Source organism: Oreochromis aureus, linkage group 20 (assembly GCF_013358895.1).
Source record: "Oreochromis aureus strain Israel breed Guangdong linkage group 20, ZZ_aureus, whole genome shotgun sequence".
Classification (NCBI taxonomy): Eukaryota; Metazoa; Chordata; class Actinopteri; order Cichliformes; family Cichlidae; genus Oreochromis; species Oreochromis aureus.
The window spans coordinates 2,575,040-2,597,406 of NC_052961.1; the positions used below are offsets into that span (position 1 = coordinate 2,575,040).

A 22,367-nucleotide genomic window follows, 5' to 3' on the forward strand; every position below is an offset into this window, starting at 1 on the left:
GATGTGAGGATGTATTTGAGGGAAGGAAATCAGTGCAAAAAGAGCCCTTTAAAAAAATTGAATGGATCCATCCTTCTGGATGAAATGTCCCTTAGATTAGACTCCTACTATGAATTCTACTTTCAGGGCACGTTACTGTGCACTTCATCAGAGTTATATTCCTATTCTCAGCTCTGCAGGGAAACCTTATTTATGTTATACTGCAGCCACTGAGTTCGGTTCACAGCAGGCCATTTTACCTGCCTCTCCACTGTGTCTCCAAAAAATATCCACATCCAAAAAAAGAAGAAAAGACACCCTGCACCCCTGAAGCACGCGGGCATGCAGCAGCATCTTTCTTGCCTCCACGATCATCACTTCAGATTTGAGTTGCAGGGATTTTCTTTTCATTTTAATTACTCTCTCCTTTACGTATTTTGACCATTTATCAACACCAGAAAAAAAATATCACAAAAAAACGTGACAAAGAGGCAGTCTGAACCCAGGTGCAAACAGGTTACTGACAGTTTATTAGACACGGCAAGGAAGCTGACAAAGAGCCTGTGAGGAGCTGGGCTGGTGTTAGCTAAGCAGAGAAAATACCAAGATGCTAGAAATGGAGGATGGAAAACTGGGAGTTAGGCTTGGATTTGTAGGTGAGAGCCTGAGACTGAGACCAAAGCTGAGGCTGGGGTTAGAATGAAGCAGGGAAGAGCATCGAAAGGACAAAGCAGGTCTGGAAACTGGAGGTGGGTGAACCAAAAGAAGTGCAGACAAAGGGAAACATGAGCGATTAAACAGAATTCTGATGAGCAGAGATAACAACAGATGGCCGAACCAAGACTGACTGCTGATGCAGAGATGACATTGTGCTGGTGAGCTGGGCCTTCAAAGGGAACTGGATTGCTGAAACAGCTGCAGCTGGTGGCACTCTGTCCCAACTCCAGCGTACCCGCCACCAATCATGTAATCAAACATAAAGGAGGAGAGCGAAAATAGAGGGCATGGCAAAATGTTCTCTTTAAATACTTTGAGACGATTTGAGCTACACTAGCATGACGCACGTTGCTGACTGCTGCGCCAAATGCTAAAAGTCATCTAGTGGCTGGTGTTTGCAAAATTCGGGGGTCCTTTTACTTTCTAGCCTTATTAGGCAACTATTACTGTTCAAGTTAATCAGCAATCATCTGGTGGCATTTTCTAACCACCAACCGTCCAGAGATCAGAGGACTAATGAGGTTACATGTCTTTGTGTTGTGTTTCACTCAGATTATCCTCACGGTATCCGGCTGACGTCAGCGAACCCCGGAGGAGAGAGGAAGGTTCTGATCGTCTTCAACGCCCCGAGCCAGCAGGACCGGGTGCGCTTCACCTCTGACCTCCGAGAGAGCATTGCAGAGGTCCAGGAAATGGAGAAGTACAGGGTGGAGTGTAAGTGTTCCTGTCACAGCAGTGGGAGGCTCAGTGGGACCTTAAATAAAGGATAATTACACAAAGCAGTACTGAAACCAGCAGAGGGCACAAAGCTTGTGGTGCCCGTGGTTGTAGCTTTAAAAGCTGTTAGCGGTGATCGTTTCAGGGACAGAAGCTGATATTTTACTTTGAGCGTGTCTGCTGCACAGGTACAAATAACTGTTTAATTAAAGTCGCTTCATTGGACAAAAAAAAAAAAAACATAACCATTTTCCTGCACCTCGTCTGTGCTCTGCTCTCAGGCTTTAGACAAACCTTGGTCAGTCACAGTTGTTTTCATACACAGCGGAGGAGTTCCAGTAGAGCTTTGAGTCTGGAGACGGGGTTTGAATTCCACATGAGCTGATTTGGAGTATGCATTGTGGGAGGGGTGGGCGGGGCTTAGGACAGGGTGTGCCGTTGGAGGAAGACTATTTTCAGAATCTTTTTTCTCATTTCTTTTCTCTTTTGGATTTGTGCTTGCTGCAGCTAGTAATAAACCAAATGTTATACCGTTAGAGTTCAGGCCGGTTGCCAGCAGTCACGGTATATGAAGAACTTCCCACACACAGACTTTACTTTGGCAGGCTGCTCACATATATTAACAGCCAAACTATTATATCTGTCAACTCATTTTAGCATTTTAGCATCCATATGTGTGCGAGTACAACACCTCCCAGTATCAGCGTGGACTATCCTTGGGGTTTCTGAAGTTCTTTTGCTGCTGGTTTCAGCAACCGAGGAATGAGTTGCTCCCCCAGGATGAGGAAGAGCTCAAGTATCTCAATCTTGTTCACTACTGAGAGCGGAAGGGAGCAGGAAATTGGCAAATTGATTGGTGTGGTGTCTGCAGCAATGCTGTACCTGCCTGTTGTGGTGAAGAGGGAGCTGAGCTATCGGTTTACCAATCGATCTACATTCAGACCTTCGTCTGTGGACTCAAGCTCCGGCTAGTGAGCAGAAGAATATGAGTGGCGTACTTCTGGGTTCTTCATTAGAAGCAGTGTGAGGAGCTCAGTGATTTAGGAGAGAGCTGCTCCTTCTACAAGGAGCTCCTTCTATTGAATTCCTCTTCCACGCCTCCTAGGTAAGGCATGTCGGGCATATCCAACTGAGAACACTCTGGTGTCTGACAAGGAGAGCATCTCTGCTTAGGACTGCCCACACCCCAAGATAAGGGGCAGAAAATAGATGGGTGAAATTTACCGATGATCCCGTGGCTCCAGCCTGATTATTATTCATTTATGTGCAAATTCAAATATTTCAATGTTATAAATGCATCGTTTAGCCTGCATGTGTTGCCTTTCAAGCCTCCACGCCTGACTTCACCAGCAGTAGATTCCAAATCTGCAGTGAACAGCGATCCAGCGAGTTGTTGTTAATGACAACTTTCCCAATTTTCCTTTTTCCTTTCAGCTGAGCTCGAGAAGCAGAAAGGCGTGATGCGTCCTGGCGTGTTGACAGGGGCAGGACCAGGAGGGATGGGCACTCAAGGAGGCGGGGCAAACAGCGGCGGAGGAACCTTAAAGAGTGAGGTCGTGAACGGCACCCTGGGAAGGCCGAGCCTCGACGACACGTACGCAACAGTGGACGGACTCAAACGCACAGCACTCAGCTCGTCGCTCAGAGACCTCTCAGAGACAGGTGAGGACAGGTGCACCACGCAAGGCTCACCTTGTTCACATGTTACAGATGTGTGTGGTTTTCTCTCTGCGTGTTCTGCGACAGAAGTTCTGCAGCTCCAGGTTTTTAGTATGATGTACTGAGTCAGAGCAAACCTGTGCTCTTATGCAACTGATGAAATCTAAAATGGTAAAATGCCGCTGTAAGATGGAAGTTTGATGTGATGCTGTGGTGCTCTGTCTCCACCTGCTGGATAACTGCAGGAACTACAGCATGAAAATGCAAAAAGTTACTGTGGAAAGTGTGTAGATTGCTGCTGTGATTTAACCAGCCAATACAAGTAATACAGCCTTCTGTTAATTAGCACTGATGCACAAATATTTAAGTATGTAAATATCAGGTTGGTCAGCCTCATTAATAAAAAGTTTGAACAGCAGGAAGAAGGTGTAGGCCATGACCATATAAGGGTATCCACTTTTCATGACATCATACAGATCAAAGAGTGGAAAAAACTGTGTTTACACTGAGTGAAGAATGCATGTGAAACCACGTTTTAACCTGCCTCGTTCTGATTGGGTGACAGGGAAGCGGGGTCGTAGGAACAGTGTGGGGTCACTGGACAGTACCATCGAAGTAAGTTGGGCGGGACACGACTTCCCAGCATGCCGTCTGTCACACACTCTGCTGATGCATGTTTGTCTGATTCATAACTTGTGTTTGTGAAAATATTTGTGCACGTGTGACGTGAATGCTGAAACAGGGCTTCATTTGTATTCGTGTCTCTTTTTCAGTTCAGAGTTTAGCCACTGTGTTAGCCTCAAAATCGGATCGGTCAGCCTTTCTCTAAAGCTCTCTCGAGTACTGAGGCCCTTTCTGTGAAATAAGTAAAACATGAAGTGAAGAGTAAAATGTAAAGTAACGTAAGTGTAAAGTTGCTCCTATAAGGCATATTTGAATAGAATAGAATGCCTTTATTGTCACTATACAGTTGTACAATGAGATACAGAGCATCAGGGTGATGCTAAATGTTAAAATAATTTGATCACTTGTTAGAATCAGTCCACCTTGGGGCCCCATTGGTTAGTCAGCTGATTTAAGGATGACTGACAGCTTTGTGAGCCAGAATATCATGGTCAGAGCTTCGTATTCAGGGAGCTTCCATCCTTGGGGTTACAAGACTTGAAGGGAAGCAGCAAAACTGCTGTTCCTCTAGTGGCCACTTGAGGCTTTTTAGACGCTCGTCCGTTTGGATTTTGTTACATCTTAACGCTTTAATTATCTGGTGCATGGCTGTTTTGATTGACAGGCCTCTGTGATCTATCTTTCAGTCATCAATAAATACTTTCCTCTGTGGCAGAAAAGCACGTTACAGACACGTTACCTTCAGGAGCTCAGTGTGTGCATTTTTGTTGTCTGTCTTTTAACCTCTTCAGTGATTCTTCTGCACGTTTGTCCTGAAATCTGCATGATTCACGTCAAGGTTTCTTTTTCCATCAGAAAGACGAGATAGTCTGTGAGACTCTGAGGTAAATGCTGACCCAGTATGTTAAACTCTTCTCCTTCTTTTCTTCTCAGGGTTCCATTATTAGCAGCCCCCGGCCTCACCAGCAGCGCCCTCTGCCTGATGGAGGTCTTTCTTACAGCCCCATGATGGTTCCTACATCTCCAGCAGCCTACCGGCCACACCGCCCTACTCAGAGCCCCGGTACGGGGGTGGGGGGTGGGCCGGGGCTCTGTCACAACCAGGGAGGGGTCACCACCTCCCCACTCGCGAGCGGGGGAGGGGTTGGGGGCGGCGGAGGGATGCCGGCAGGGGGCGGACCGACTGGCGGAGGCCGACTAGGGAATTTCTTCGGCAGCCGCAGAGGCAAAGTTCCTGGTCCCCTGACGATGACCTCACCCCCTCCACAGGGTCCCCCGAGTCCCCTGATGATATCCTCACCCCCCCACTACCCCGCCCCCGCGCCTCCCATCCCCCACCCATCCTCCCCTTCCCCATGCCCCTCCCCATCGCCCAACCTCGGCCAGTCGGACTCGGGAGGAGTTGGAGGGGGAGGCGGTACGGCAGGGGCACAATCCAAGCTCCAAGCGTTGCACGCCCAGTATTGCCACGCCAACAGTGGAGGAGGCGGAGTCAGTGTTACTGGGCACCAGCAGCAGCAGACACCACCCCCACCTTACCATCACCATCACCGCTACCACATGCAGAGCGTCCCGCAGCACCACGTCCTCTCGCACAGGTTCTCCGCACCCCGACGGCAAGGCCCGTCCGGCTGCGCTCCCTCTCATACCCAGCAGCATCAGAGGATGCAACATGGCGTCATTCCGCACCCGCGCTACAACATGGCGTCAGGCTTCACCACGCCGCCGCCGCTGTCCCCACACTCCCCTGTCACCCCCACTACCCCGCACGCACTCTTCCACTCGCACCCCGCGGCGGGGAGGCCAGGTGGAGGGGCCAAGCTCCCGCTGACCATCTCGCACTCGCAGCCCCACCCCCACGCTCACACACACTCTCACAACCACGCCGTGCACACACACTCCCCGCTCAGCCCGTCCCCGTCCGCCTCCCCCTCTACCCACTTTATCTTCTCCACCCCGCCACCCCAGACTCCCTCAGCACGCCTCGTCACCCAGACGCCTCCGAAGCCATATACCCCCCAGTACCCACCGCTTTCGTCCATCCCGCCTCCCCCGCCGCACTCACCCTTGCCTCCCCCGTCAACTGCCCCGCTCTCCCCGCACCCCCCGGGGGTGGGGGGAGGCCAAGGGGGCGGCCCCAAATCCAAACCCGTCAGCCGGATCAGCACGGTCGTGTGAGGAGGCAGAAGTCCAGGACAGTGGGGCGTCAGCCTGCAGTGAGCCGCCGGGGGGTGGTAGTGAGCAGGAGAGGGAGGAGGAGAGGTGGAGGAGGGGGAGGACAAATGCAGCCGTATGAAAGCGGACGCCTGGTGAGGAGGAGAGCGGTGAGAGCGGGGAAGAGGAAACTTCTCAGCCTGTGTTATTTCCACATCCACTTTCCCCGCAGGTAGAAAGACGCACACACCGACGGATGTTTCTTACAGGGAGCAGATCCTCCCAGAAAAAGCTGCTTGCGGAGTGAAAAGCACCCAGAACGTGAATCATGCCGTTTCAGTCACGTGAAGATGAAGAAAAAACTCCCACATTGTCCGGTGTCTTGGTGAAAACGTCCTCATCTTCCCCCCGTAGTGCTGGGAGGACATATTTGTAGTTCTTCATTGACAGGGGAAGTGTTCGTGCCACATCGTAGGAATTTGTGTGCTGTTGTGGAAAAAAACGGTTCAGGGACCAGACGTGAAGGGAACAGTGCCTGAGAATATATATCCCAAGGATTACGCCTGACATAATGTACAGAGAGCGGAGAATGAAACAAGTCCGGGTCGCGTTTTCCAAAAACCACAGTCGTCTTACACCACCTTGTTTTCCGCACAAAAAGCACTCTCGTTTTGGTTGTTGACATATTTACAAGCCATGAGGCGTTACGGACAAGCAGAGATGGTTAGCGTTAATATGGTGCAGTTTCTTTGTCTTAGACAGGCATGCATGACCTGTGCAATAGCTAATAAGTGTCAGTGTGACTGTGGTTAAACTTCTATATGCAGGGGGAGGGAGTTGTTGTGATTTAAAGCCCCAATCCAGCATTTATTTGGCCATAAGAAGTGAAGAATACGGAAGACTTGACCGTCTAGGTGGACAATAAACTTTCTAAAACCTTTAAATAAGCCATCATAACAAACACTCCAGGTGTCTTTTTACCTTTGCAAAAATAACTAAAAGCCTTTAGCGTCTGTGGATTACAGGGTTTCAGCAGGGACTGCTACGCTGTTGTTTTGGATTGGGACTTTAAAAAAATTCCCAATTATTTCCTCATGTAACGGGGATTTATTTGATCATTTGTGCTAAACCTGTGAATGCTCTCCCTTGTTATTAAGTATATATGAAAGCATAAGCCTGAATTTGTCACAAATTATAATATACTCTGATAATATTATACTCCAGCTGTCAGCTGTACTTCATGCTCCATGTTGTATGTGACCCTCTACGTTGCCACAGACGAGATTGGGCTGAAAGCTGCTGAACAGGGAAATGAGAGCTGCGGTACCTAAACGAAGTGATGTAACTGTTCAGGTTAAGGTAAATAAGGTGTAACTCTCTCTCTAACTTATCGATGGTCATCTTAACAGAACTGGGTGGGAAATTAAAGGCTTGAATTTACTTTACGAAACCAAAATTTTGATGCAAGACTCGTTTAATAATTCTGATAATCAATCTTTATCACAACGTACCAAAAGTTTAAAATGTTTCATTTTTGTTGATTCCTTTTTGTTTTGGTTCACAGCAGAACGGTGATCACTAATGAGGCTCCACTAAATTATGTTAAACGTCTTCAGATAAAGATCCTTTAAATCAGGATTAGGAGACGGAGCCGTAAAGAAAATAAATACAAGTGATTGTCTTTAGACAGATATTATTAGATTAGTACTTTTTTTTTTATTTTAAATTACTGACATCCCCTAAACTCATCACATGCAGGTGATCATAAAGTTATTGATTTGAAAAGCAGGCAGCTATAAACAGACTCACAGATGTGTGATTGTGTGTTTAACTGCATGAGTGAGTGACTGAAGTCATTTGTCACAACAAACCAAAGACGACAGTGAAACGAAATTCAATAAAACACACCAGGTTTCATTTGTAACAAACAAGATTTAGACAATCAGACTGATTTTTTTTAACTATCAGAACTTCTTCTTGTCCAGTTCTCTTTATTACAACTCTGTGAAGGCACGCTTAAGGGTTAAGACTTTGTGTTAGATTTGGCACTTAGCATTAGAGGATAAGACGCTTGGAAGAATGCTTCAGTCACACCAGGGCAAAGAGACTGTGGCACTACCACTTGTGACGTTGTTGCCTTTGAAGTGGTCGTTTCAAAGATGGGGGGGCAGGTCTCAGACAACTCACGGCCAGCTGCCATCGTCGGAGCAATTTTGGTGCATCGAGACATCAATAAAACTGCAATAAGATGAGTCGGTCTGCTATCGATCTGCTGCCAGTCTGTGACTGAATGAAGCGTTTACATGCAATCTGTTTGTGATCAGTGCAAATCTGCTGCCATCAACATACACAGAAATTCACATGAAATACTTACATTCAGAGTCGAACCTCATTGATTTGAAACAGAAATTAAGAAATTCCTTTACAAGTACTGACGTAGTGCTGCAGGGTGACGATTTAACTCCAGAATGACACAGGCGTAGGAGCTTAACCAGAATGCAACCTCCACCAGAGATGCAGAATATGTACGCGTATCAGCACAGACTGACTCGGACTGACTGACGTGTTGATGTCTTTGTACAAGCCTTCACCAGTCAGTCTGAGTCGGACTGCAATTGTTTGGAGACAGGGTGTTTTCCAGTAAACTTGATACAGCCGGCCTTTGTTTTGTAACCAGACTAGTTGCCCTCTGACTGACTGCCGTCAGAAATAAAGCGAGTTTAAGGCGCTTCAGCACCTACGCCTGTCTTTCATATGTAATGAGTAGAAAACACTGGTAACAAGGAACAAGCTTTATTCAAATAAATAAGAACCTACTCATCCAGATGATCTCAGATTCACCTCTGCACTTACTCGGGTTCTCAGCAGTAGTTAGAAACTCTCCATTATTTTACTAAGATATAAAACAATTGAGAAAATATGATAAATGGAAAATAAAGGTTAATTTCCCACCCAGTCCAAACTGAGTTAGTGTGTGAAAAAACTCGGAGGGTGAATCAACTTTAATCCCATTTGATGTGTGGCAAAATAGAGAATAAGGTGCCTTCAGACATAGTGATGGTACAATATAAATAATAATGTTCACAAAAGACCTCCATGAAATACAAAGACAGTTCACCATCTAAATCAATAATATAATGAGTTGTATCCATTCAAAACAACAAATTGAAGCCATTTACTGCATTTTTTAAAAGTCTGGCTGAAGGACTGAGCCGCTCGTCGCCTTGTTCATCCAACAAAGACACAAAGGAGCCTGAAACCTGGACCGAATTTTACTCGAAGGACTCGCTAACATCTCACAGGACTGAAGTGCAGAACACGTTTCACTGTCACACCGCACCGAGTGAAATCTTCTTGAACAAACTCATTTTTACACATTTTTGCACTTTGAGTTCAAATCTACCATGCCAGTATTGAAGTGTATTTCCTTTCCTTTTTTCCTTTAATCAAGCTCACCGGATGTCAGGGCAGGAGGCCCGTGATGGCTGGTAGAAAGTTCTTCCACCACTTGAACGATTTTACCAGCCATTTGCATTTTTTGACAAGAAATGAAACTTTCAGTGTTGGTTGCTAGTCAGCCTCATATAAATATTTACCAGAGTTTAACTGGTGGATGATGGGAAATTCCTCTGAATGCAAACATTAACGACATATTTTTAGTCTCCCTGTGATGACGTGAATGCACCAACTGTAGATATTAACTGTACAGTGTGTTCTATTTTCAGTGGGGCCAACAGCATCAATCTGTAACTGAGGTTCAGAATTGCTTGAATTAACAAAACGTGTGCTCTAAAAACCAAAGTTCACCTGGGTTCTTCGGGCTACTCGGGCTTCTTAGTGAGAACAGTAAAACCCTTAGTGTGCAAGGTTTGTGGGAATACCATCACATATTGGAATCGTTTGACGGAGTTCCTCAGGGAACCATCTTGGGTTCCCTGTTGTTTTCAATCTGAAGAACCCCTTTGACTTTTTAGAGTGTGCTACTGATATTATTATCAATATTGTTGTGTGACAAGCTTCTACTAACATACTGTACTCCTTGGACTGTTTTGTATTTTTAGCATTTTTAATTTTGTTATGTGCTTACAATGTGAGATTTTTTTTCTTTTCTGATTTGGGCATCTTATGAAAGTATTCAATCCTTTTTAATTTTAATATATTTAAAAAAAACAATAATGATTTTCTGTAACTAACATACAAGTTCTTCTAATATTTTGATTATAGACTGTGATAATTACTTTGACTCAACCCACAGCATGCTCAAGCAAACACACGCCCGCACACCTCTGAATCATCACAAAACCTCTCTTCACCCTTTTAATGGAAACAAGCAACACCTCTGCTATCAAACAACATTGAAATTAACACTTCATGTTGAGCTGCTAAGAATTTTTGGACCGTAGGGCCATAGCATGGATCTATAATCACCTGCAGAAAGACTTTGTCTCTTTCTAAAGGCCTTACAGTAACCACGTCGACTCCAGACTAAAGCGGCAAACACCACAGAAACATCAAAACAAAGTTCTCGAGGAGCACTGGATCAAACCTACCTCGTAAGGGAATACACAGCATTTTACTCATCTCAGTGCATGCCCAAGCACATCCTCAGTAAAACTCCCATCTTAAAGCTCCATACCCCTCTTTTGCATGTTTATGAACTTCAAACCGAATTTACTTTGTGTTACAGCGCTACCATGTTGAGATTTGTTACCTTCCTACATCCACGGTTTGGTTTAAGTTTCACTTGCAGAGAACTTGACACTTGCTGCAGATAAATCATCCATCACTGGTAACATCTAATAAGGCTCTAAGTCAGGGGTGTCAAATGTAAGGCCCAGGGGCCAGAATCACCGGCCTAGTGGACTTTGTTGGGAAAATCTGAACTTAACTGTATTTTCCGACCAATAAAGAACTTTCCCATGACCATTCACACTATACCAGAGTAATTACATAAAAGATAAACAGAGAAATGATTGTAAAGTTCCTGTTTTTTCACTTTCTGCTATAGAAATTTCAGTTGTTTGTCTGTTTTTTTTTTTACAACAGGTCCACAGTAAAAAAAAAAAGAAGAAGAAGAAAGTATGACATATAAAAACACCCAGCACGCCCCTGCGGGCGGTTTATCCTTCAAGCTCGGGTCCTCTACCAGAGGCCTGGGAGCTTGAGGGTCCTGCTTGCAGTATCTTAGCTGTTCCCAGGACTGCGCTCTTCTGGACAGAGATCTCCGATGTTGTTCCCGGGATCTGCTGGAGCCACTCGCCTAGCTTGGGAGTCACCGCACCTAGTGCTCCGATTACCACGGGACCACCGTCACCTTCACCCTCCACATCCTCTCGAGCTCTTCTCTGAGCCCTTGGTATTTCTCCAGCTTCTCGTGTTCCTTCTTCCTGATATTGCTGTCATTCGAACCGCTACATCGATCACTACAGCCGTCTTCTTCTGTTTGTCTACCACCACTATGTCCGGTTGGTTAGCCACCACCATTTTGTCCGTCTGTATCTGGAAGTCCCACAGGATCTTAGCTCGGTCATTCTCCACCACCCTTTGGGGCATCTCCCATTTGACCTCGGGACTTCCAGGTTATACTCGGCACAGATGTTCCTGTACACTATGCCGGCCACTTGGTTATGGCGCTCCATGTATGCCTTGCCTGCTAGCATCTTGCACCCTGCTGTTATGTGCTGGATTGTCTCTGGGGCATCTTTACACAGCCTGCACCTGGGGTCTTGCCTGGTGTGATAGACCCCCAGCCTCTATGTGGATCTTGTACTCAGAGCTTGTTCTTGTGCTGCCATGATTAGTGCCTCTGTGCTGTCTTTCAGTCCAGCTTTGTCCAGCCACTGGTAGGATTTCTGGATATCAGCCACCTCCTCTATCTGCCGGTGGTACATACCGTGCAGGGGCCTGTCTTTCCATGATGGTTCCTCGCCTTCCTCCTCTTTCTTGGGTTTCTGCTGCCTGAGGTATTCACTGAGCACGCTGTCAGTTGGGGCCATCTTCGTGATGTAATCGTGGATGTTTCTTGTTTCATCCTGGACTGTGGTGCTGACACTCACCAGTCCCCGCCCCCTTCCTTCCGCTTAGCATACAGCCTCAGGGTGCTGGACTTGGGGTGAAACCCTCCATGCATGGTAAGGAGCTTTCTTGTCTTTATGTCAGTGGCTTCTATCTCCTCCTTTGGCCAGCCTATTACCCCAGCAGGGTACCTGATCACGGGCAAGGTGTTGATGGCCCGGATCTTGTTCTTACCGTTCAGCTGACTCCTCAGGACTTGCCTGACCCTCTGCAGGTACTTGGTGGTTGCAGCTTTCCTAGCGCCCTCTTCATGGTTCCCATTCGCCATGGGATCCCCAGGTACTTGTAACTGTCCTCTATGTCTGCAATGTTGCCTTCTGGTAGTTCAATCCCCTCAGTTCTGACTACCTTCCCTCTTTTTGTTACCATCCGACTACACTTCTCCAGTCCGAACGACATTCCAATGTCATTGCTGTATAGCCTGGTAGTGTGTATCAATGAATCGATGTCTCGTTCACTCTTGGCATACAGCTTGATGTCATCCATGTACAGGAGGTGGCTGACAACCGCTCCGCTTTCGTAGTCGGTATCCGTAGCCAGTCTTGTTAATGATCTCACTGAGGGGTTCAGGCCTATGCAGAACAGCAGTGGGGACAGAGCATCTCCTTGGTAGATCCCGCACTTGATATATATATATATATATATATATATATATATATATATATATATATATATATATATATATATATTCTGCTTTCTGTAAAACCAGCATTCATCGTAACACTTTCAATCATAAAACAGCAAATGTTAAGACACTACAGGCTGATTACTGACTATTCGCCCCATGGCATACATGACTGGAAACAGCCTATGATAGTTACACTGCTGGACTGTGTCAAACTGCACCTGCTAACACGCACGTGTCAGATTAGATTTCTCTCGTCTTTCTAGGAATGCTAGATTTTGCCTGTACTGCCTTAAACCGGGTGCTTTCCAAAGTCTTTCTAAATTGCCACTTGGTCATCAAAACTGTGAAAACCCCTGATTTAGTCAATGTGGACCAAAACAGTAACCGGTGACATATAAACACCCTGGCTTCCTGGCGAGCTGTTGCCCACCATGTTCCAAGTGTCTGTGGGCTAGGGTTAGACCAAAATCTGCTTCTTCGTGTTTCAAGGCCACTTTTTAAGTTAGTTCTTGGATTGCTTTGCTACCATTGGAGGCCGTCGGTGCAACACTTTTGTCAAGTCGCTGTCAATTCTCACACGCAAAAATCACTGTGATTGATTAGTTATCTGCAGCAGGATTCAAGTGTCTGTGAAGACATGAACTGAAAACACCGGCTGGGAGGACACAAATCTGTCTAAACTGCGTCGGGACTCTCCTGAAAGTAATTTACAGTATATCGAGTTTAAGAACATGCAGAAAAAAGCAGGTATGGTCCTTTAAACGCTCAAATTAGGTCTATTTTTCCTGCCCGGGTCTGCTCTCCACTATCGGTTTGCATGTGGTATTTATTACAGTATCTGCACTGAATGAAACTGTATTATAACATGAATGTACATAGCAGCCGTTAAATGAAAATAACATTGCGAGTACTCACTTTGCTCAGTTTGTCTGTGGCTGGGTTTACATCGGGAATGGAAGATCTGATGTTTTTTAAACACCAGGAGAAACAGATCTGGTCTGACTGCAGCAGCCAGAACAGGGAACATTTTTCAAGATTCAAAGCACATCAGATCTGCTTCAAGTACAGTTTAAAAATGTTGGATGATTCTGTTCCTGTGTAAAGACAGTCTGTGTTGTGTGCATCTATACAATGACGTTGGATGGGGGGCGTGTCCAAGCTGCTGGACCGCTTTCTGGAGAGGACATATTTCTTGTTTATAATGTAGAGCAAAGAGAGACTGGAATAGTCCTTGTAAAATTGTACGAGTAAAGTGTCAAATATGTGTCAACAGAGACGACATTATTTTAAAAATTACGTATGGAAAATTTTAGCTGTGTATATAAATATATATTACTTGTACTTTGTTTTTGAAATTGCAGAGAAATGGAAGAAGTGGAAATATTTATTGCTCTAAAGATATAAAAATCTGTTCATGTGAATGGAAACACGTGTCCTCTTTGTTTCGCTGATTTCTCATTCAAGTGCTGTTTTAGCGCAGCATTACGGCGGGTGGAAATCACAGTCTTCATCATACTTCATCATAAAACTGTAAATCTGTTGCTGCCTATATACACAAGAAGTCACATCACATTAAGAGTCCAATCAGAAGCTGGCAAAAATAATAAAATACAGAAACTCCTACATAAACTGTGACGTAGGTGCTGTAGGGCGGTGCAGAATAACTTAAGTCCTCGCCAACCCTCCATATCTGAAAATAGCCAGAATGAAATTTTCCTCGTTGTAGGGTGGTTTATTTATGGCTTGTAATTCTTCTTATCAAGCCAGTGACAGGAGGATCCAACCTGCGATAGTCTCCCAGGTATGGAGAGAAATTGAAAACACTAAACGTGTGGCTCTACATAAGGATCTATCCCCGACATCTGCGTGCATATGGATTTGAAAACTGGTTTCCTCTCATGGTTTTACAGTTCACACATGGACAAAAAAAAAAAGGGGGAAACTCTTTTTTTTCTTTTTCTTATAACAACCTCGAGTCCACACAGCATCGTGTGTATTATCAATATTCTCATCAGCACAGCGTATATATGCTTTTAATGTGAAAACATAACAGCTGGTTCTTACACAGAAATTTACCAAAAAAATGTGAACTATGTGAAGCTTTTTTCAGATAACTAAATTACATAGTCTAAATAATCTTATACTGTTGGAAAATCTCTTTATTTCCCCTTAAATGGTAACACATTTGTGGCAGAAAAGATCTGTTTTTCATGGGTGCAACCCACAAACTCAACACTGCTGCTCAACCCACACATGCACCTTCCACACAAATATGGCGCCATTTAAGGGGAAGTAAACAGGTTTTTATATGCGGGAAGCATTGTTACAGCAAAGAAACAATCGACCGACTACAACTTTGTATTAAGCATTATGTACTGCTCAGAGAATTAAAGGAAAACTTAAATCAAATATCGGCTCTTTATAAATATTCAAGGGTTACAGAAATGCACTGTGTAATTTGTTGAGAACAAAATGTTTTAACAACGCTTAGCGGAAAACAACATCATAAAATGTTGCGTTCTCTTATTGTATTTCAACAACCTTCAACTTTATCTAAATATCTCAGTCTGGCCCATTTTCCAGAATGAGTCATTTATTTAACATTTTTAATGAAAAATAAAAAAATATTTAAAATTTTATGTCATTTATTGACTTTAAAAAAATGTATTTATTGATTTCGAAAATATAAAATAATAATCTTCCGTTTCCGGTAAACCGGAAGTTCTTCTGTTAACTCCTGCGCGTGTGCGTTGTGCAGCTTGTTTAACAAAGTTCATAAATGTGGTGAGTTACGGTCATTTCAACATAAATTACAGATTATTTTCACGCAGTGGTGACCTGCTGGACTTTTGAAACTCACCTGTGCGGCCGCAGAAGCTGTCACTTTGTACAAACGCTCATTTAAAGCTGAAGATTTAACACGAGTAACCCGCTGAGTTAGCAGGCTAGCACCTTTAGCTGTTTTTGCGTTTAGTTTACACGGTGCTAATGCTAACTGTAGCTGCTGAACGATGAATGAGCAGAGGTCAGCGGTCAGTAACAGGTTCGTGTAGTTAGCACCTCTTAGCTCCGTTAAAGGAAACAGCAGTTATCGTGACGTTTCAGCTGCCGGTAGGTCAGCGGAGGATTTAATTTATATAATTTAATTTAGGAGTCGGAGCGATTTGTAATCATTGTCCAACAGCAAGAAGGATTATTAGTGAAAATGTCGATCAAGGAAACGCGGTGATGTGCAGAAGCTTTCAGCCGCTGTATCGTGCTATTGTCAGGGTAATAATAACCTCTGCTCATTCTCTCCAGGCTCTTATTTTGAAATAAACCAGGAGAGCTGCTCAGCATGTGTTCACATGTGTGCCATAGTTCATGCTGATAAAATAAGAACTGTTGAGCCTTCAGATACTAAGGAGAGTCTTTATTTCTGCATGCTGAGGTTCAGGTTTTCATAATTTAGTAAAATGATTTAACACTGAGCATCACTTCATGTTGTACTTCCTCCTCCAAACTGTGTGGTACACCTTCCTCAGCACCTCCCTGTCTGTCCTTGGATCCTGGGTTAAATAGAGAGCGATGGCCGGGCCGGAGCTCCTGCTGGACTCCAGCATTCGGATGTGGGTGGTCCTGCCCATCGTGTTCGTCACCTTCTTTGTTGGGGTCATCCGACACTACGTCACCCAGCTGCTCCACAGCGACAAGAAAGTCAACCTGGAGCAGGTCTCTGACAGGTGAGTCTGAGGCTGAGAGCACACACATATTCAGAGGTTTTGGGTTTTTTTCACCCCTCAGCAGTAAAAAGTTGATGGGGTTTTGTCGTGTTGTTTTTCACAGAGGTCATGGTGAACCTGTTTCTCTTTTAGCTGGCAAATATAACCATTACATAAGCTGTAGATCGACAATGTGACAGGACCGAGACACAGCTTGACTCGTGCTGCGTTCACTGGTCGAGGGAGTAACAAAGAACAGAGGGAGGGAGTACATCGTTACCTTTTACTTCGTTTTTACGCAGTTAAGAAGCTTTGATAGAGCTGCTGAGTTTGGACTCATAAGAAAACTTAAGCCGTGTCTGTTTACAGGATCCTTTATTGTGTATTACTTCCATGTTTACATATCAGACCGGTAGACAAGAAGAACTTCTAAAAACTGTTTGAAGTTAACACTGTTTACCTTCAGGTGCTCAGCTTATATCTGACCTGTTATGATCCCTGATTGAGCTCTCCTCACAGTTATGTTGTGTGTCTGAAGTGAAAGTGGCGCCCCGGGCAGCATCGTACCCTAACCACCCCCATGTTCATGTTTCTGTTCAGCCAGGTGCTCATGCGCAGCCGCATCCTCAGAGAGAATGGAAAGTACATTCCCCGACAGGTGAGAGCCCCTTCGGTTTAAGGTAGAATTTGACCTTTAACCTAAAATATTACATATTAATACATTCATACCCTGTTCTTGAGGGCATCAAATTTCCCCTCAGTACATCCTCCATATTCTTTGTTCTGTGGGTCATTATTCCATGAGTTGTACTTCATGCATCATGTATAAATCTTATTTACTTCTGATTAAGAGCAGCAGATGTTTGGCTGTCTGCAAAGTAACCACAGACTGTTCTGTTAGACGTTACAGACATTAAAAATCATCCTTTAAATAATCAGCTGTGTTTAAATGTCACAGTCTGACTGTGAGTGCATGAAGTGTAAAACTCGCTGAGTCAAGTGTCTCCGCTGGTTTAGTCCTTCGCCATGAGGAAACATTATTTCAACGACGTCGAGACCGGCTTCTTCAAGAAGGTCAAGAGGAAGGTCGTCCCCAAGAACCCCATGACAGGTGTGTGTGTGTGCGTGTGTGTTTGAACACATGATTTTCCCTTCATTGTAATCAGGTCTGCCTGTGTGGACTAACTGATGGTCTGTTGGAGGGGGTAAATGTTTCTTTTTGGTTCTCGTCTTTTTAACACGCCTCAGTTCTTTGTCTTGTGAAAACTACGTCTTTCTAAACAGATGCGAGTCCCTCAGAAACGGTTTAGCTGCTTTGTTCATGTTCAGTCTGTGTTAAATTCTCACTGTGATACTACAGCCTGTGAACTCGCGGTGGACATTAAGCTCAGGATCAGGACACCTGCATAGTGAGAAGCATTAATGACGAACCTCGTGCTGTGGATGGATCAGCTCAGACGTCTGTAGTTCATTTACTCTTTGCTCTTAATCAGTTGACAAGTTTGTAAACGTGTAGCTTTTTCCCATGTTTTGGTTTTTCATTTAAACCAGATAAAAACTCAAACCCGTGAGAGCGATTGCTCTGATTATCGGTCAGCTGTGTCTCAGACGGGAGCAGCAAAAGTAACAAGAAGAAGGTGCTAGTAGGGCAACATGTAGAGGCTGGTTCCCTCTACGGACCGTTTCACACATCCCAGAGTGCAAAGCATACCTGGCTATGAGAAGGTGTTGATTTGACTGAGACCACTTCCTCAGCACAGTTGTTTTGGTGCACACCTGAGTGACATCTCAGGTGAACCACACCAAAGCAAAAATGAGCTTAATTTAAACAGACTGAACACCGCAGTTATGACATCACCATCATCTGAAGTTCAGTCTGTCTTCGGCGTCTTCTTCCTGCCTCATGATGGCGTTTGTCTCCGCCCATCAGACCCTCAGCATGAGGTCGGATTTAAGCTCATCATCCTTCATCTTCCCGTGCTGTGTGTTTATGTCCACCGAACCACTGCAGATCATTATCTGTTAGCTACCTTTGCTGTCTTTGTTTACGTCCATTTACAACAGATGTGTATTTTTTAGGCTTCCTTCAGTCACAGTGTGGTTATACTCTTTGGATGGAAATCAGCCTCATAAGTCTTCTTCTTTACGCACACCTGGACGTTAAACTTTATGGAAACACCTGCTGTGAGATGATGAGGGAACACACTCGCCATTTTACTGCAGCTGAAAGAATCTGAATGTTTTTATCCATCAGTAGAACGAGGCGTGCTCTAAGCCGAGCCTGTTGTTTGTTGCAGACTCGAGCATGATGGTAGACATGATGAAGGGAAACCTGACCAACGTCCTGCCCATGATTGTGATTGGTGGATGGATCAACTGGGCTTTCTCTGGATTCGTCATTAGTGAGTTTGTCTACATCCTGATGTATGACACACACACACACACACACACACACACCTGACACATATGTGCATCACTACAATCACATCTGTAAACAAAGCGGCGCGCAGCAGGTCCGACTCGTCTCACTGGTTCCCGATGTTTTTTCACAGCTAAGGTGCCGTTCCCGTTAACGCTGAGGTTCAAGCCGATGTTGCAGAGAGGGATCGACCTGCTGTCGCTGGACGCCTCCTGGTAAAAACTCAACCTGAACACTGAAACGCACAAGCTGCTCAGCAGACCGTGAATGCAGCACAGCAGAGATGAGAGAGCAAACATTTACCGAGTGGTTATGTCTTTGTTAGCGCCTTGTTTTTCAGGGCTGCTGTAATCCGCAGCGTACGTGTTTTAGACACAGTTCAGTTCATTCTTATTCAGTTTCAAAAGCATCAAACAGGACATACATCTGTCCTTTATTTACAGTCTGTTGCTTTGGCCCAGATGTGTGAATGAAATGTGATGAAAGTTTATTTCTGAGTTTCATGAAAGAGTATTTTCCTTCCTTCCCACAGCAGTTGAATCGGAGTTGTCTTACTTCCTGCCATGCAGCTTCTTTAAAGTCACGTGATTTGATGTTGCAGGGTGAGCTCGGCGTCCTGGTACTTCCTGAACGTGTTCGGGCTAAGGAGCATGTACAGCCTGATTCTGGGTCAGGATAACGGTGAGGTTTCACTCTCTCGTAAAGCTCAGCTCTGTTTCCTTTCACGGACTAACGCCGGCGTTCCCTCTCAGCTGCTGACCAGTCCCGGATCATGCAGGACCAGATGACAGGCGCTGCCATGGCGATGCCCCCTGACCCCAACAAGGCCTTCAAGGTGACATTTACACACCCATGTCTACACTAATACTTTTTTGCTTGAAAACGCATCTTTTTGTCTCCGTTTTGGCCTCCCGTCCACACTGAGACGGCGTTTTCGTTCAAGGAAAACGCAGCGTTTTGAAAACGCTCTACAAAGCGGATACATTTGAAAACGCCGTTTTTCGCGTCGCAGTGTGGACGGCGAAAACGGAGCCTTTTCAAAAACGATGACACATTTTAGTCATGTGATGCAGTCATGTGACCAATTAAACTAAGATAGTGGAGGGCATACACAGCAGTTGTTTTGCTTGACAGCCCTGTTAAAGATTAATATCAGTCTGTACGTGCTCCAGATAGCTTTTCTTCAAATTCTTTAACTCTCACTCGCTTTTGCAACTTTGTACTTTTGTGTTACTCGCAGGAACAACTCCACCTCATTGTTAGTCCATTTCAAAAACTCGGTGCTTTTCCTCAACATTTTGCCGCAACGTTTCAAAGAGCTGGAAAGTAAATAAGCGGCAGACAGAAATGAGGCAGGTCGAACCTTCTTGCGCTTCAGTCATGCGCAGGGCTGGGACGTAAGCGAGGACGTGTGGTCAGATATAGTGTAGACGCAGCGCGTTTTCAGACGTATATGCTGTTTTCAAATTTATCTGGGCTAGTGTGGACGTGGCCTCAGTTTCCCACACATGAGCTGCTTTCTCACGTTTTTACACGTTTTAAGCTACGTCCACATTAATGCGTTTTCCTTTGAAAACACATCGTTTTCTCTCCGTTTTGGCCTCCCGTCCACACTGAGATGGCGTTTTCCTCAAGGAAAAATGCAGCGTTTTGGAAACGCTCTCGAAAACGCATACATTTCAAAACGATGACGCATTTTAGTCATGTGATGCAGTCATGTGACCAATTAAACAAAGATGGCGGAGGGCATTATACAGCAGTTGCTTTGATTGCTCTCAATTTTGACAGCCCTAAAAAAGATGAATATCAGTTTGTACAAGCTCCAGATAGCTTTTCTTCAAATTCTAATTCTCACTCACTTTTGCGCACGCGCAGGACTAGAACGTAAGCGTTTTGGGCCATTTCAATGTGGACCCACACCTCTGTGAAAACGACTGAAAACACTAGTGTGGACGCGGAGCGTTTTCATATGAAAACGGCGTTTTCAAATCTATCCGCGCCAGTGTGGACGTAGCCTGTGGCTCAGGCTACGTCCAGGAGGCAGAGCGGGCCCCCCCCCCCACTGGGTCCCTCTGCAAAATACTGAAGCTTACTTTGGCCCCTGAGGCATCCGCTGTGGTGTGAGGGCGCATGATTGTTCTCGGGGTTAGCTCACACCTGAAGCTGGCATAGCAGAACTGTAAAGACATGGATCAGTGCGTCTGCGTCCTTCACCTGAACCTGAATCATTAGGATTACAAGGGAAATGTGTTTAAGCCTTTAAAGCCCATCAGAGCATGCACGCTCTGATTTGCCTGTTTTTAAATCCTGGTACCCCAAAAGTTGATTCTGTTCATCTGGACGTTTTGTTTTAGTGGGAGAAACGTTTCGTCACACATCCAGGTGACTTCTTCAGTCTCAGCTCACTGCAGGTTTCCCCAATCTTATAAACAGTTATAAACAGTTTGCACATTAACTGAAACTAGCACCACTGAATGAGCAATGGGCTGGGAGGTCAGTTCCTTGATCATTGATATGCATTGATCAACCACCACTGATCAAATAAATCCCGGTGCAACAACCACATAAGCTAGCGCAATCATGTTGTTTTGCATATGAAACCGGAGGAGTTATACTTACACATCATGCATGCAGCTTGTCCCAGGTCGCAGTTTCCTTCCACAAATGGTTTTTTGCAAAAATCGCATAAAAAGCGCTAAAAACAAAAAAAACATTATAATCCAGAAACATCGGCGTTGCTGATCTGATCAGCTGTTCTTAGTCTGCCATTACCTGCAAAACCCAGAAGTGATGTCATTTTTCGTGGGAAATGTAGTTTTTTCCCTAAACTTGAAATGCTCCAAAAATGTCACTACAGTAAAAATATAAAGATAAGCTCTGTTGAGACAAAGTGATCGTCACTGTGGAGTTAAATGCTGCCACTCGTGTCCCTGTTGTTGTTTCAGAGCGAGTGGGAGGCACTGGAGATCGTGGAACATAAGTGGGCACTGGAGAACGTGGAGGAGGAGCTGATGTCCAAAGACCTAAACTTTGGGGGCTTCTTCAGCCAGGACATCAAGTCTGCCGTATTCTAGGACCGCGAGGACGCGCTGGAATCCCGGGGGTGTTCCTGAAACGCCCTGCTCTCCCCTCAGTCTGTCCTGAAGGCTCCGGGACAGTTTTCACAACATGGATTTAAAAAGAGAGAATTATTTTTATGGAGCTGCCTCTGAAATCGTCTCTTTGCTGCCTCGGGCGCTTCGCTCACTCTCAGCTTTTGTACGTTTCCTGGAGTTCCAGCCTGGATCTTCCCTGGGTTGTTGTTAATTTATATTTGAGAAAAATCTAAAAGAAAAGATTTTATTTGTACTTGAGATTTTACTTTGAAATTATGTTTGTGTCGTGGGTGTTTAAGTTACACATTTTCACATCTAAATTCAGTGATTCAAGTCCAAATCCATTACACAGGAAGGTAGTGACTTAGGACACAGATCAGAGCTTTAAAATCCTCCACACCGGCTGGGATCCGAGACGTTTCTCCAGAGCGACGCTGGAAACTGAAGCATCGTTTAAACAAAACGGCTGGGACGTTTTCAACAGGATGAAGCGGACAAAGGCTTCATGCTGTCGTCCCGCAGGACATTTTGGATGTACTCTGTACGCTGTGGTGTGAAGCATGGAGTGAAATAAAGGTGCGATCACAACTAACCACATT

The 22,367-nt window shown here is 45.0% G+C and overlaps 2 protein-coding genes across 3 annotated transcripts in view; both read left to right on the top strand.

The window, feature by feature from the left end:
• Window positions 1–5,874, top strand: part of LOC120435191 (IQ motif and SEC7 domain-containing protein 2-like) — a 181,747-nt gene extending 175,873 nt beyond the window's left edge. Inside the window, exons 17-20 of the mRNA XM_039604257.1 lie at window positions 1,249–1,410; window positions 2,848–3,075; window positions 3,638–3,687; window positions 4,630–5,874. Of these exons, the coding sequence (XP_039460191.1) occupies window positions 1,249–1,410; window positions 2,848–3,075; window positions 3,638–3,687; window positions 4,630–5,874 (1,685 nt within the window). The remainder of the gene's footprint in view (window positions 1–1,248; window positions 1,411–2,847; window positions 3,076–3,637; window positions 3,688–4,629) is intronic.
• A 9,394-nt stretch (window positions 5,875–15,268) lies between these two features.
• On the top strand, window positions 15,269–22,360 carry zgc:86609 (TMCO1/EMC3 family protein). 2 transcript variants are annotated; one of them, XM_031756851.1, is made up of 9 exons: window positions 15,269–15,337; window positions 16,078–16,275; window positions 16,855–16,912; window positions 17,272–17,365; window positions 18,552–18,656; window positions 18,807–18,888; window positions 19,275–19,354; window positions 19,426–19,508; window positions 21,619–22,360. In XM_031756851.1, exons 2-9 carry the CDS (start codon window positions 16,121–16,123, stop codon window positions 21,745–21,747), a joined length of 786 nt encoding a protein of 261 aa, XP_031612711.1. In that variant the 5' UTR covers window positions 15,269–15,337; window positions 16,078–16,120; the 3' UTR covers window positions 21,748–22,360. The 2 variants fall into 2 exon arrangements, with proteins under 2 accessions (XP_031612711.1, XP_031612712.1); XM_031756852.2 differs by having other exon boundaries at window positions 15,286–15,337; window positions 16,115–16,275.
• The last annotated feature ends 7 nt before the right edge of the window (window positions 22,361–22,367 follow it).

Excerpts from the sequence above, each read along its gene's own strand:
- zgc:86609 (XM_031756851.1), top strand. The coding sequence starts at position 16,121 with ATGGCCGGGCCGGAGCTCCTGCTGGACTCCAGCATTCGGATGTGGGTG. Across the intron at positions 18,657-18,806 it reads TTTCTCTGGATTCGTCATTA|CTAAGGTGCCGTTCCCGTTA; the intron begins GTGAGTTTGTCT and ends GTTTTTTCACAG. Across the intron at positions 18,889-19,274 it reads CTGTCGCTGGACGCCTCCTG|GGTGAGCTCGGCGTCCTGGT; the intron begins GTAAAAACTCAA and ends TTGATGTTGCAG.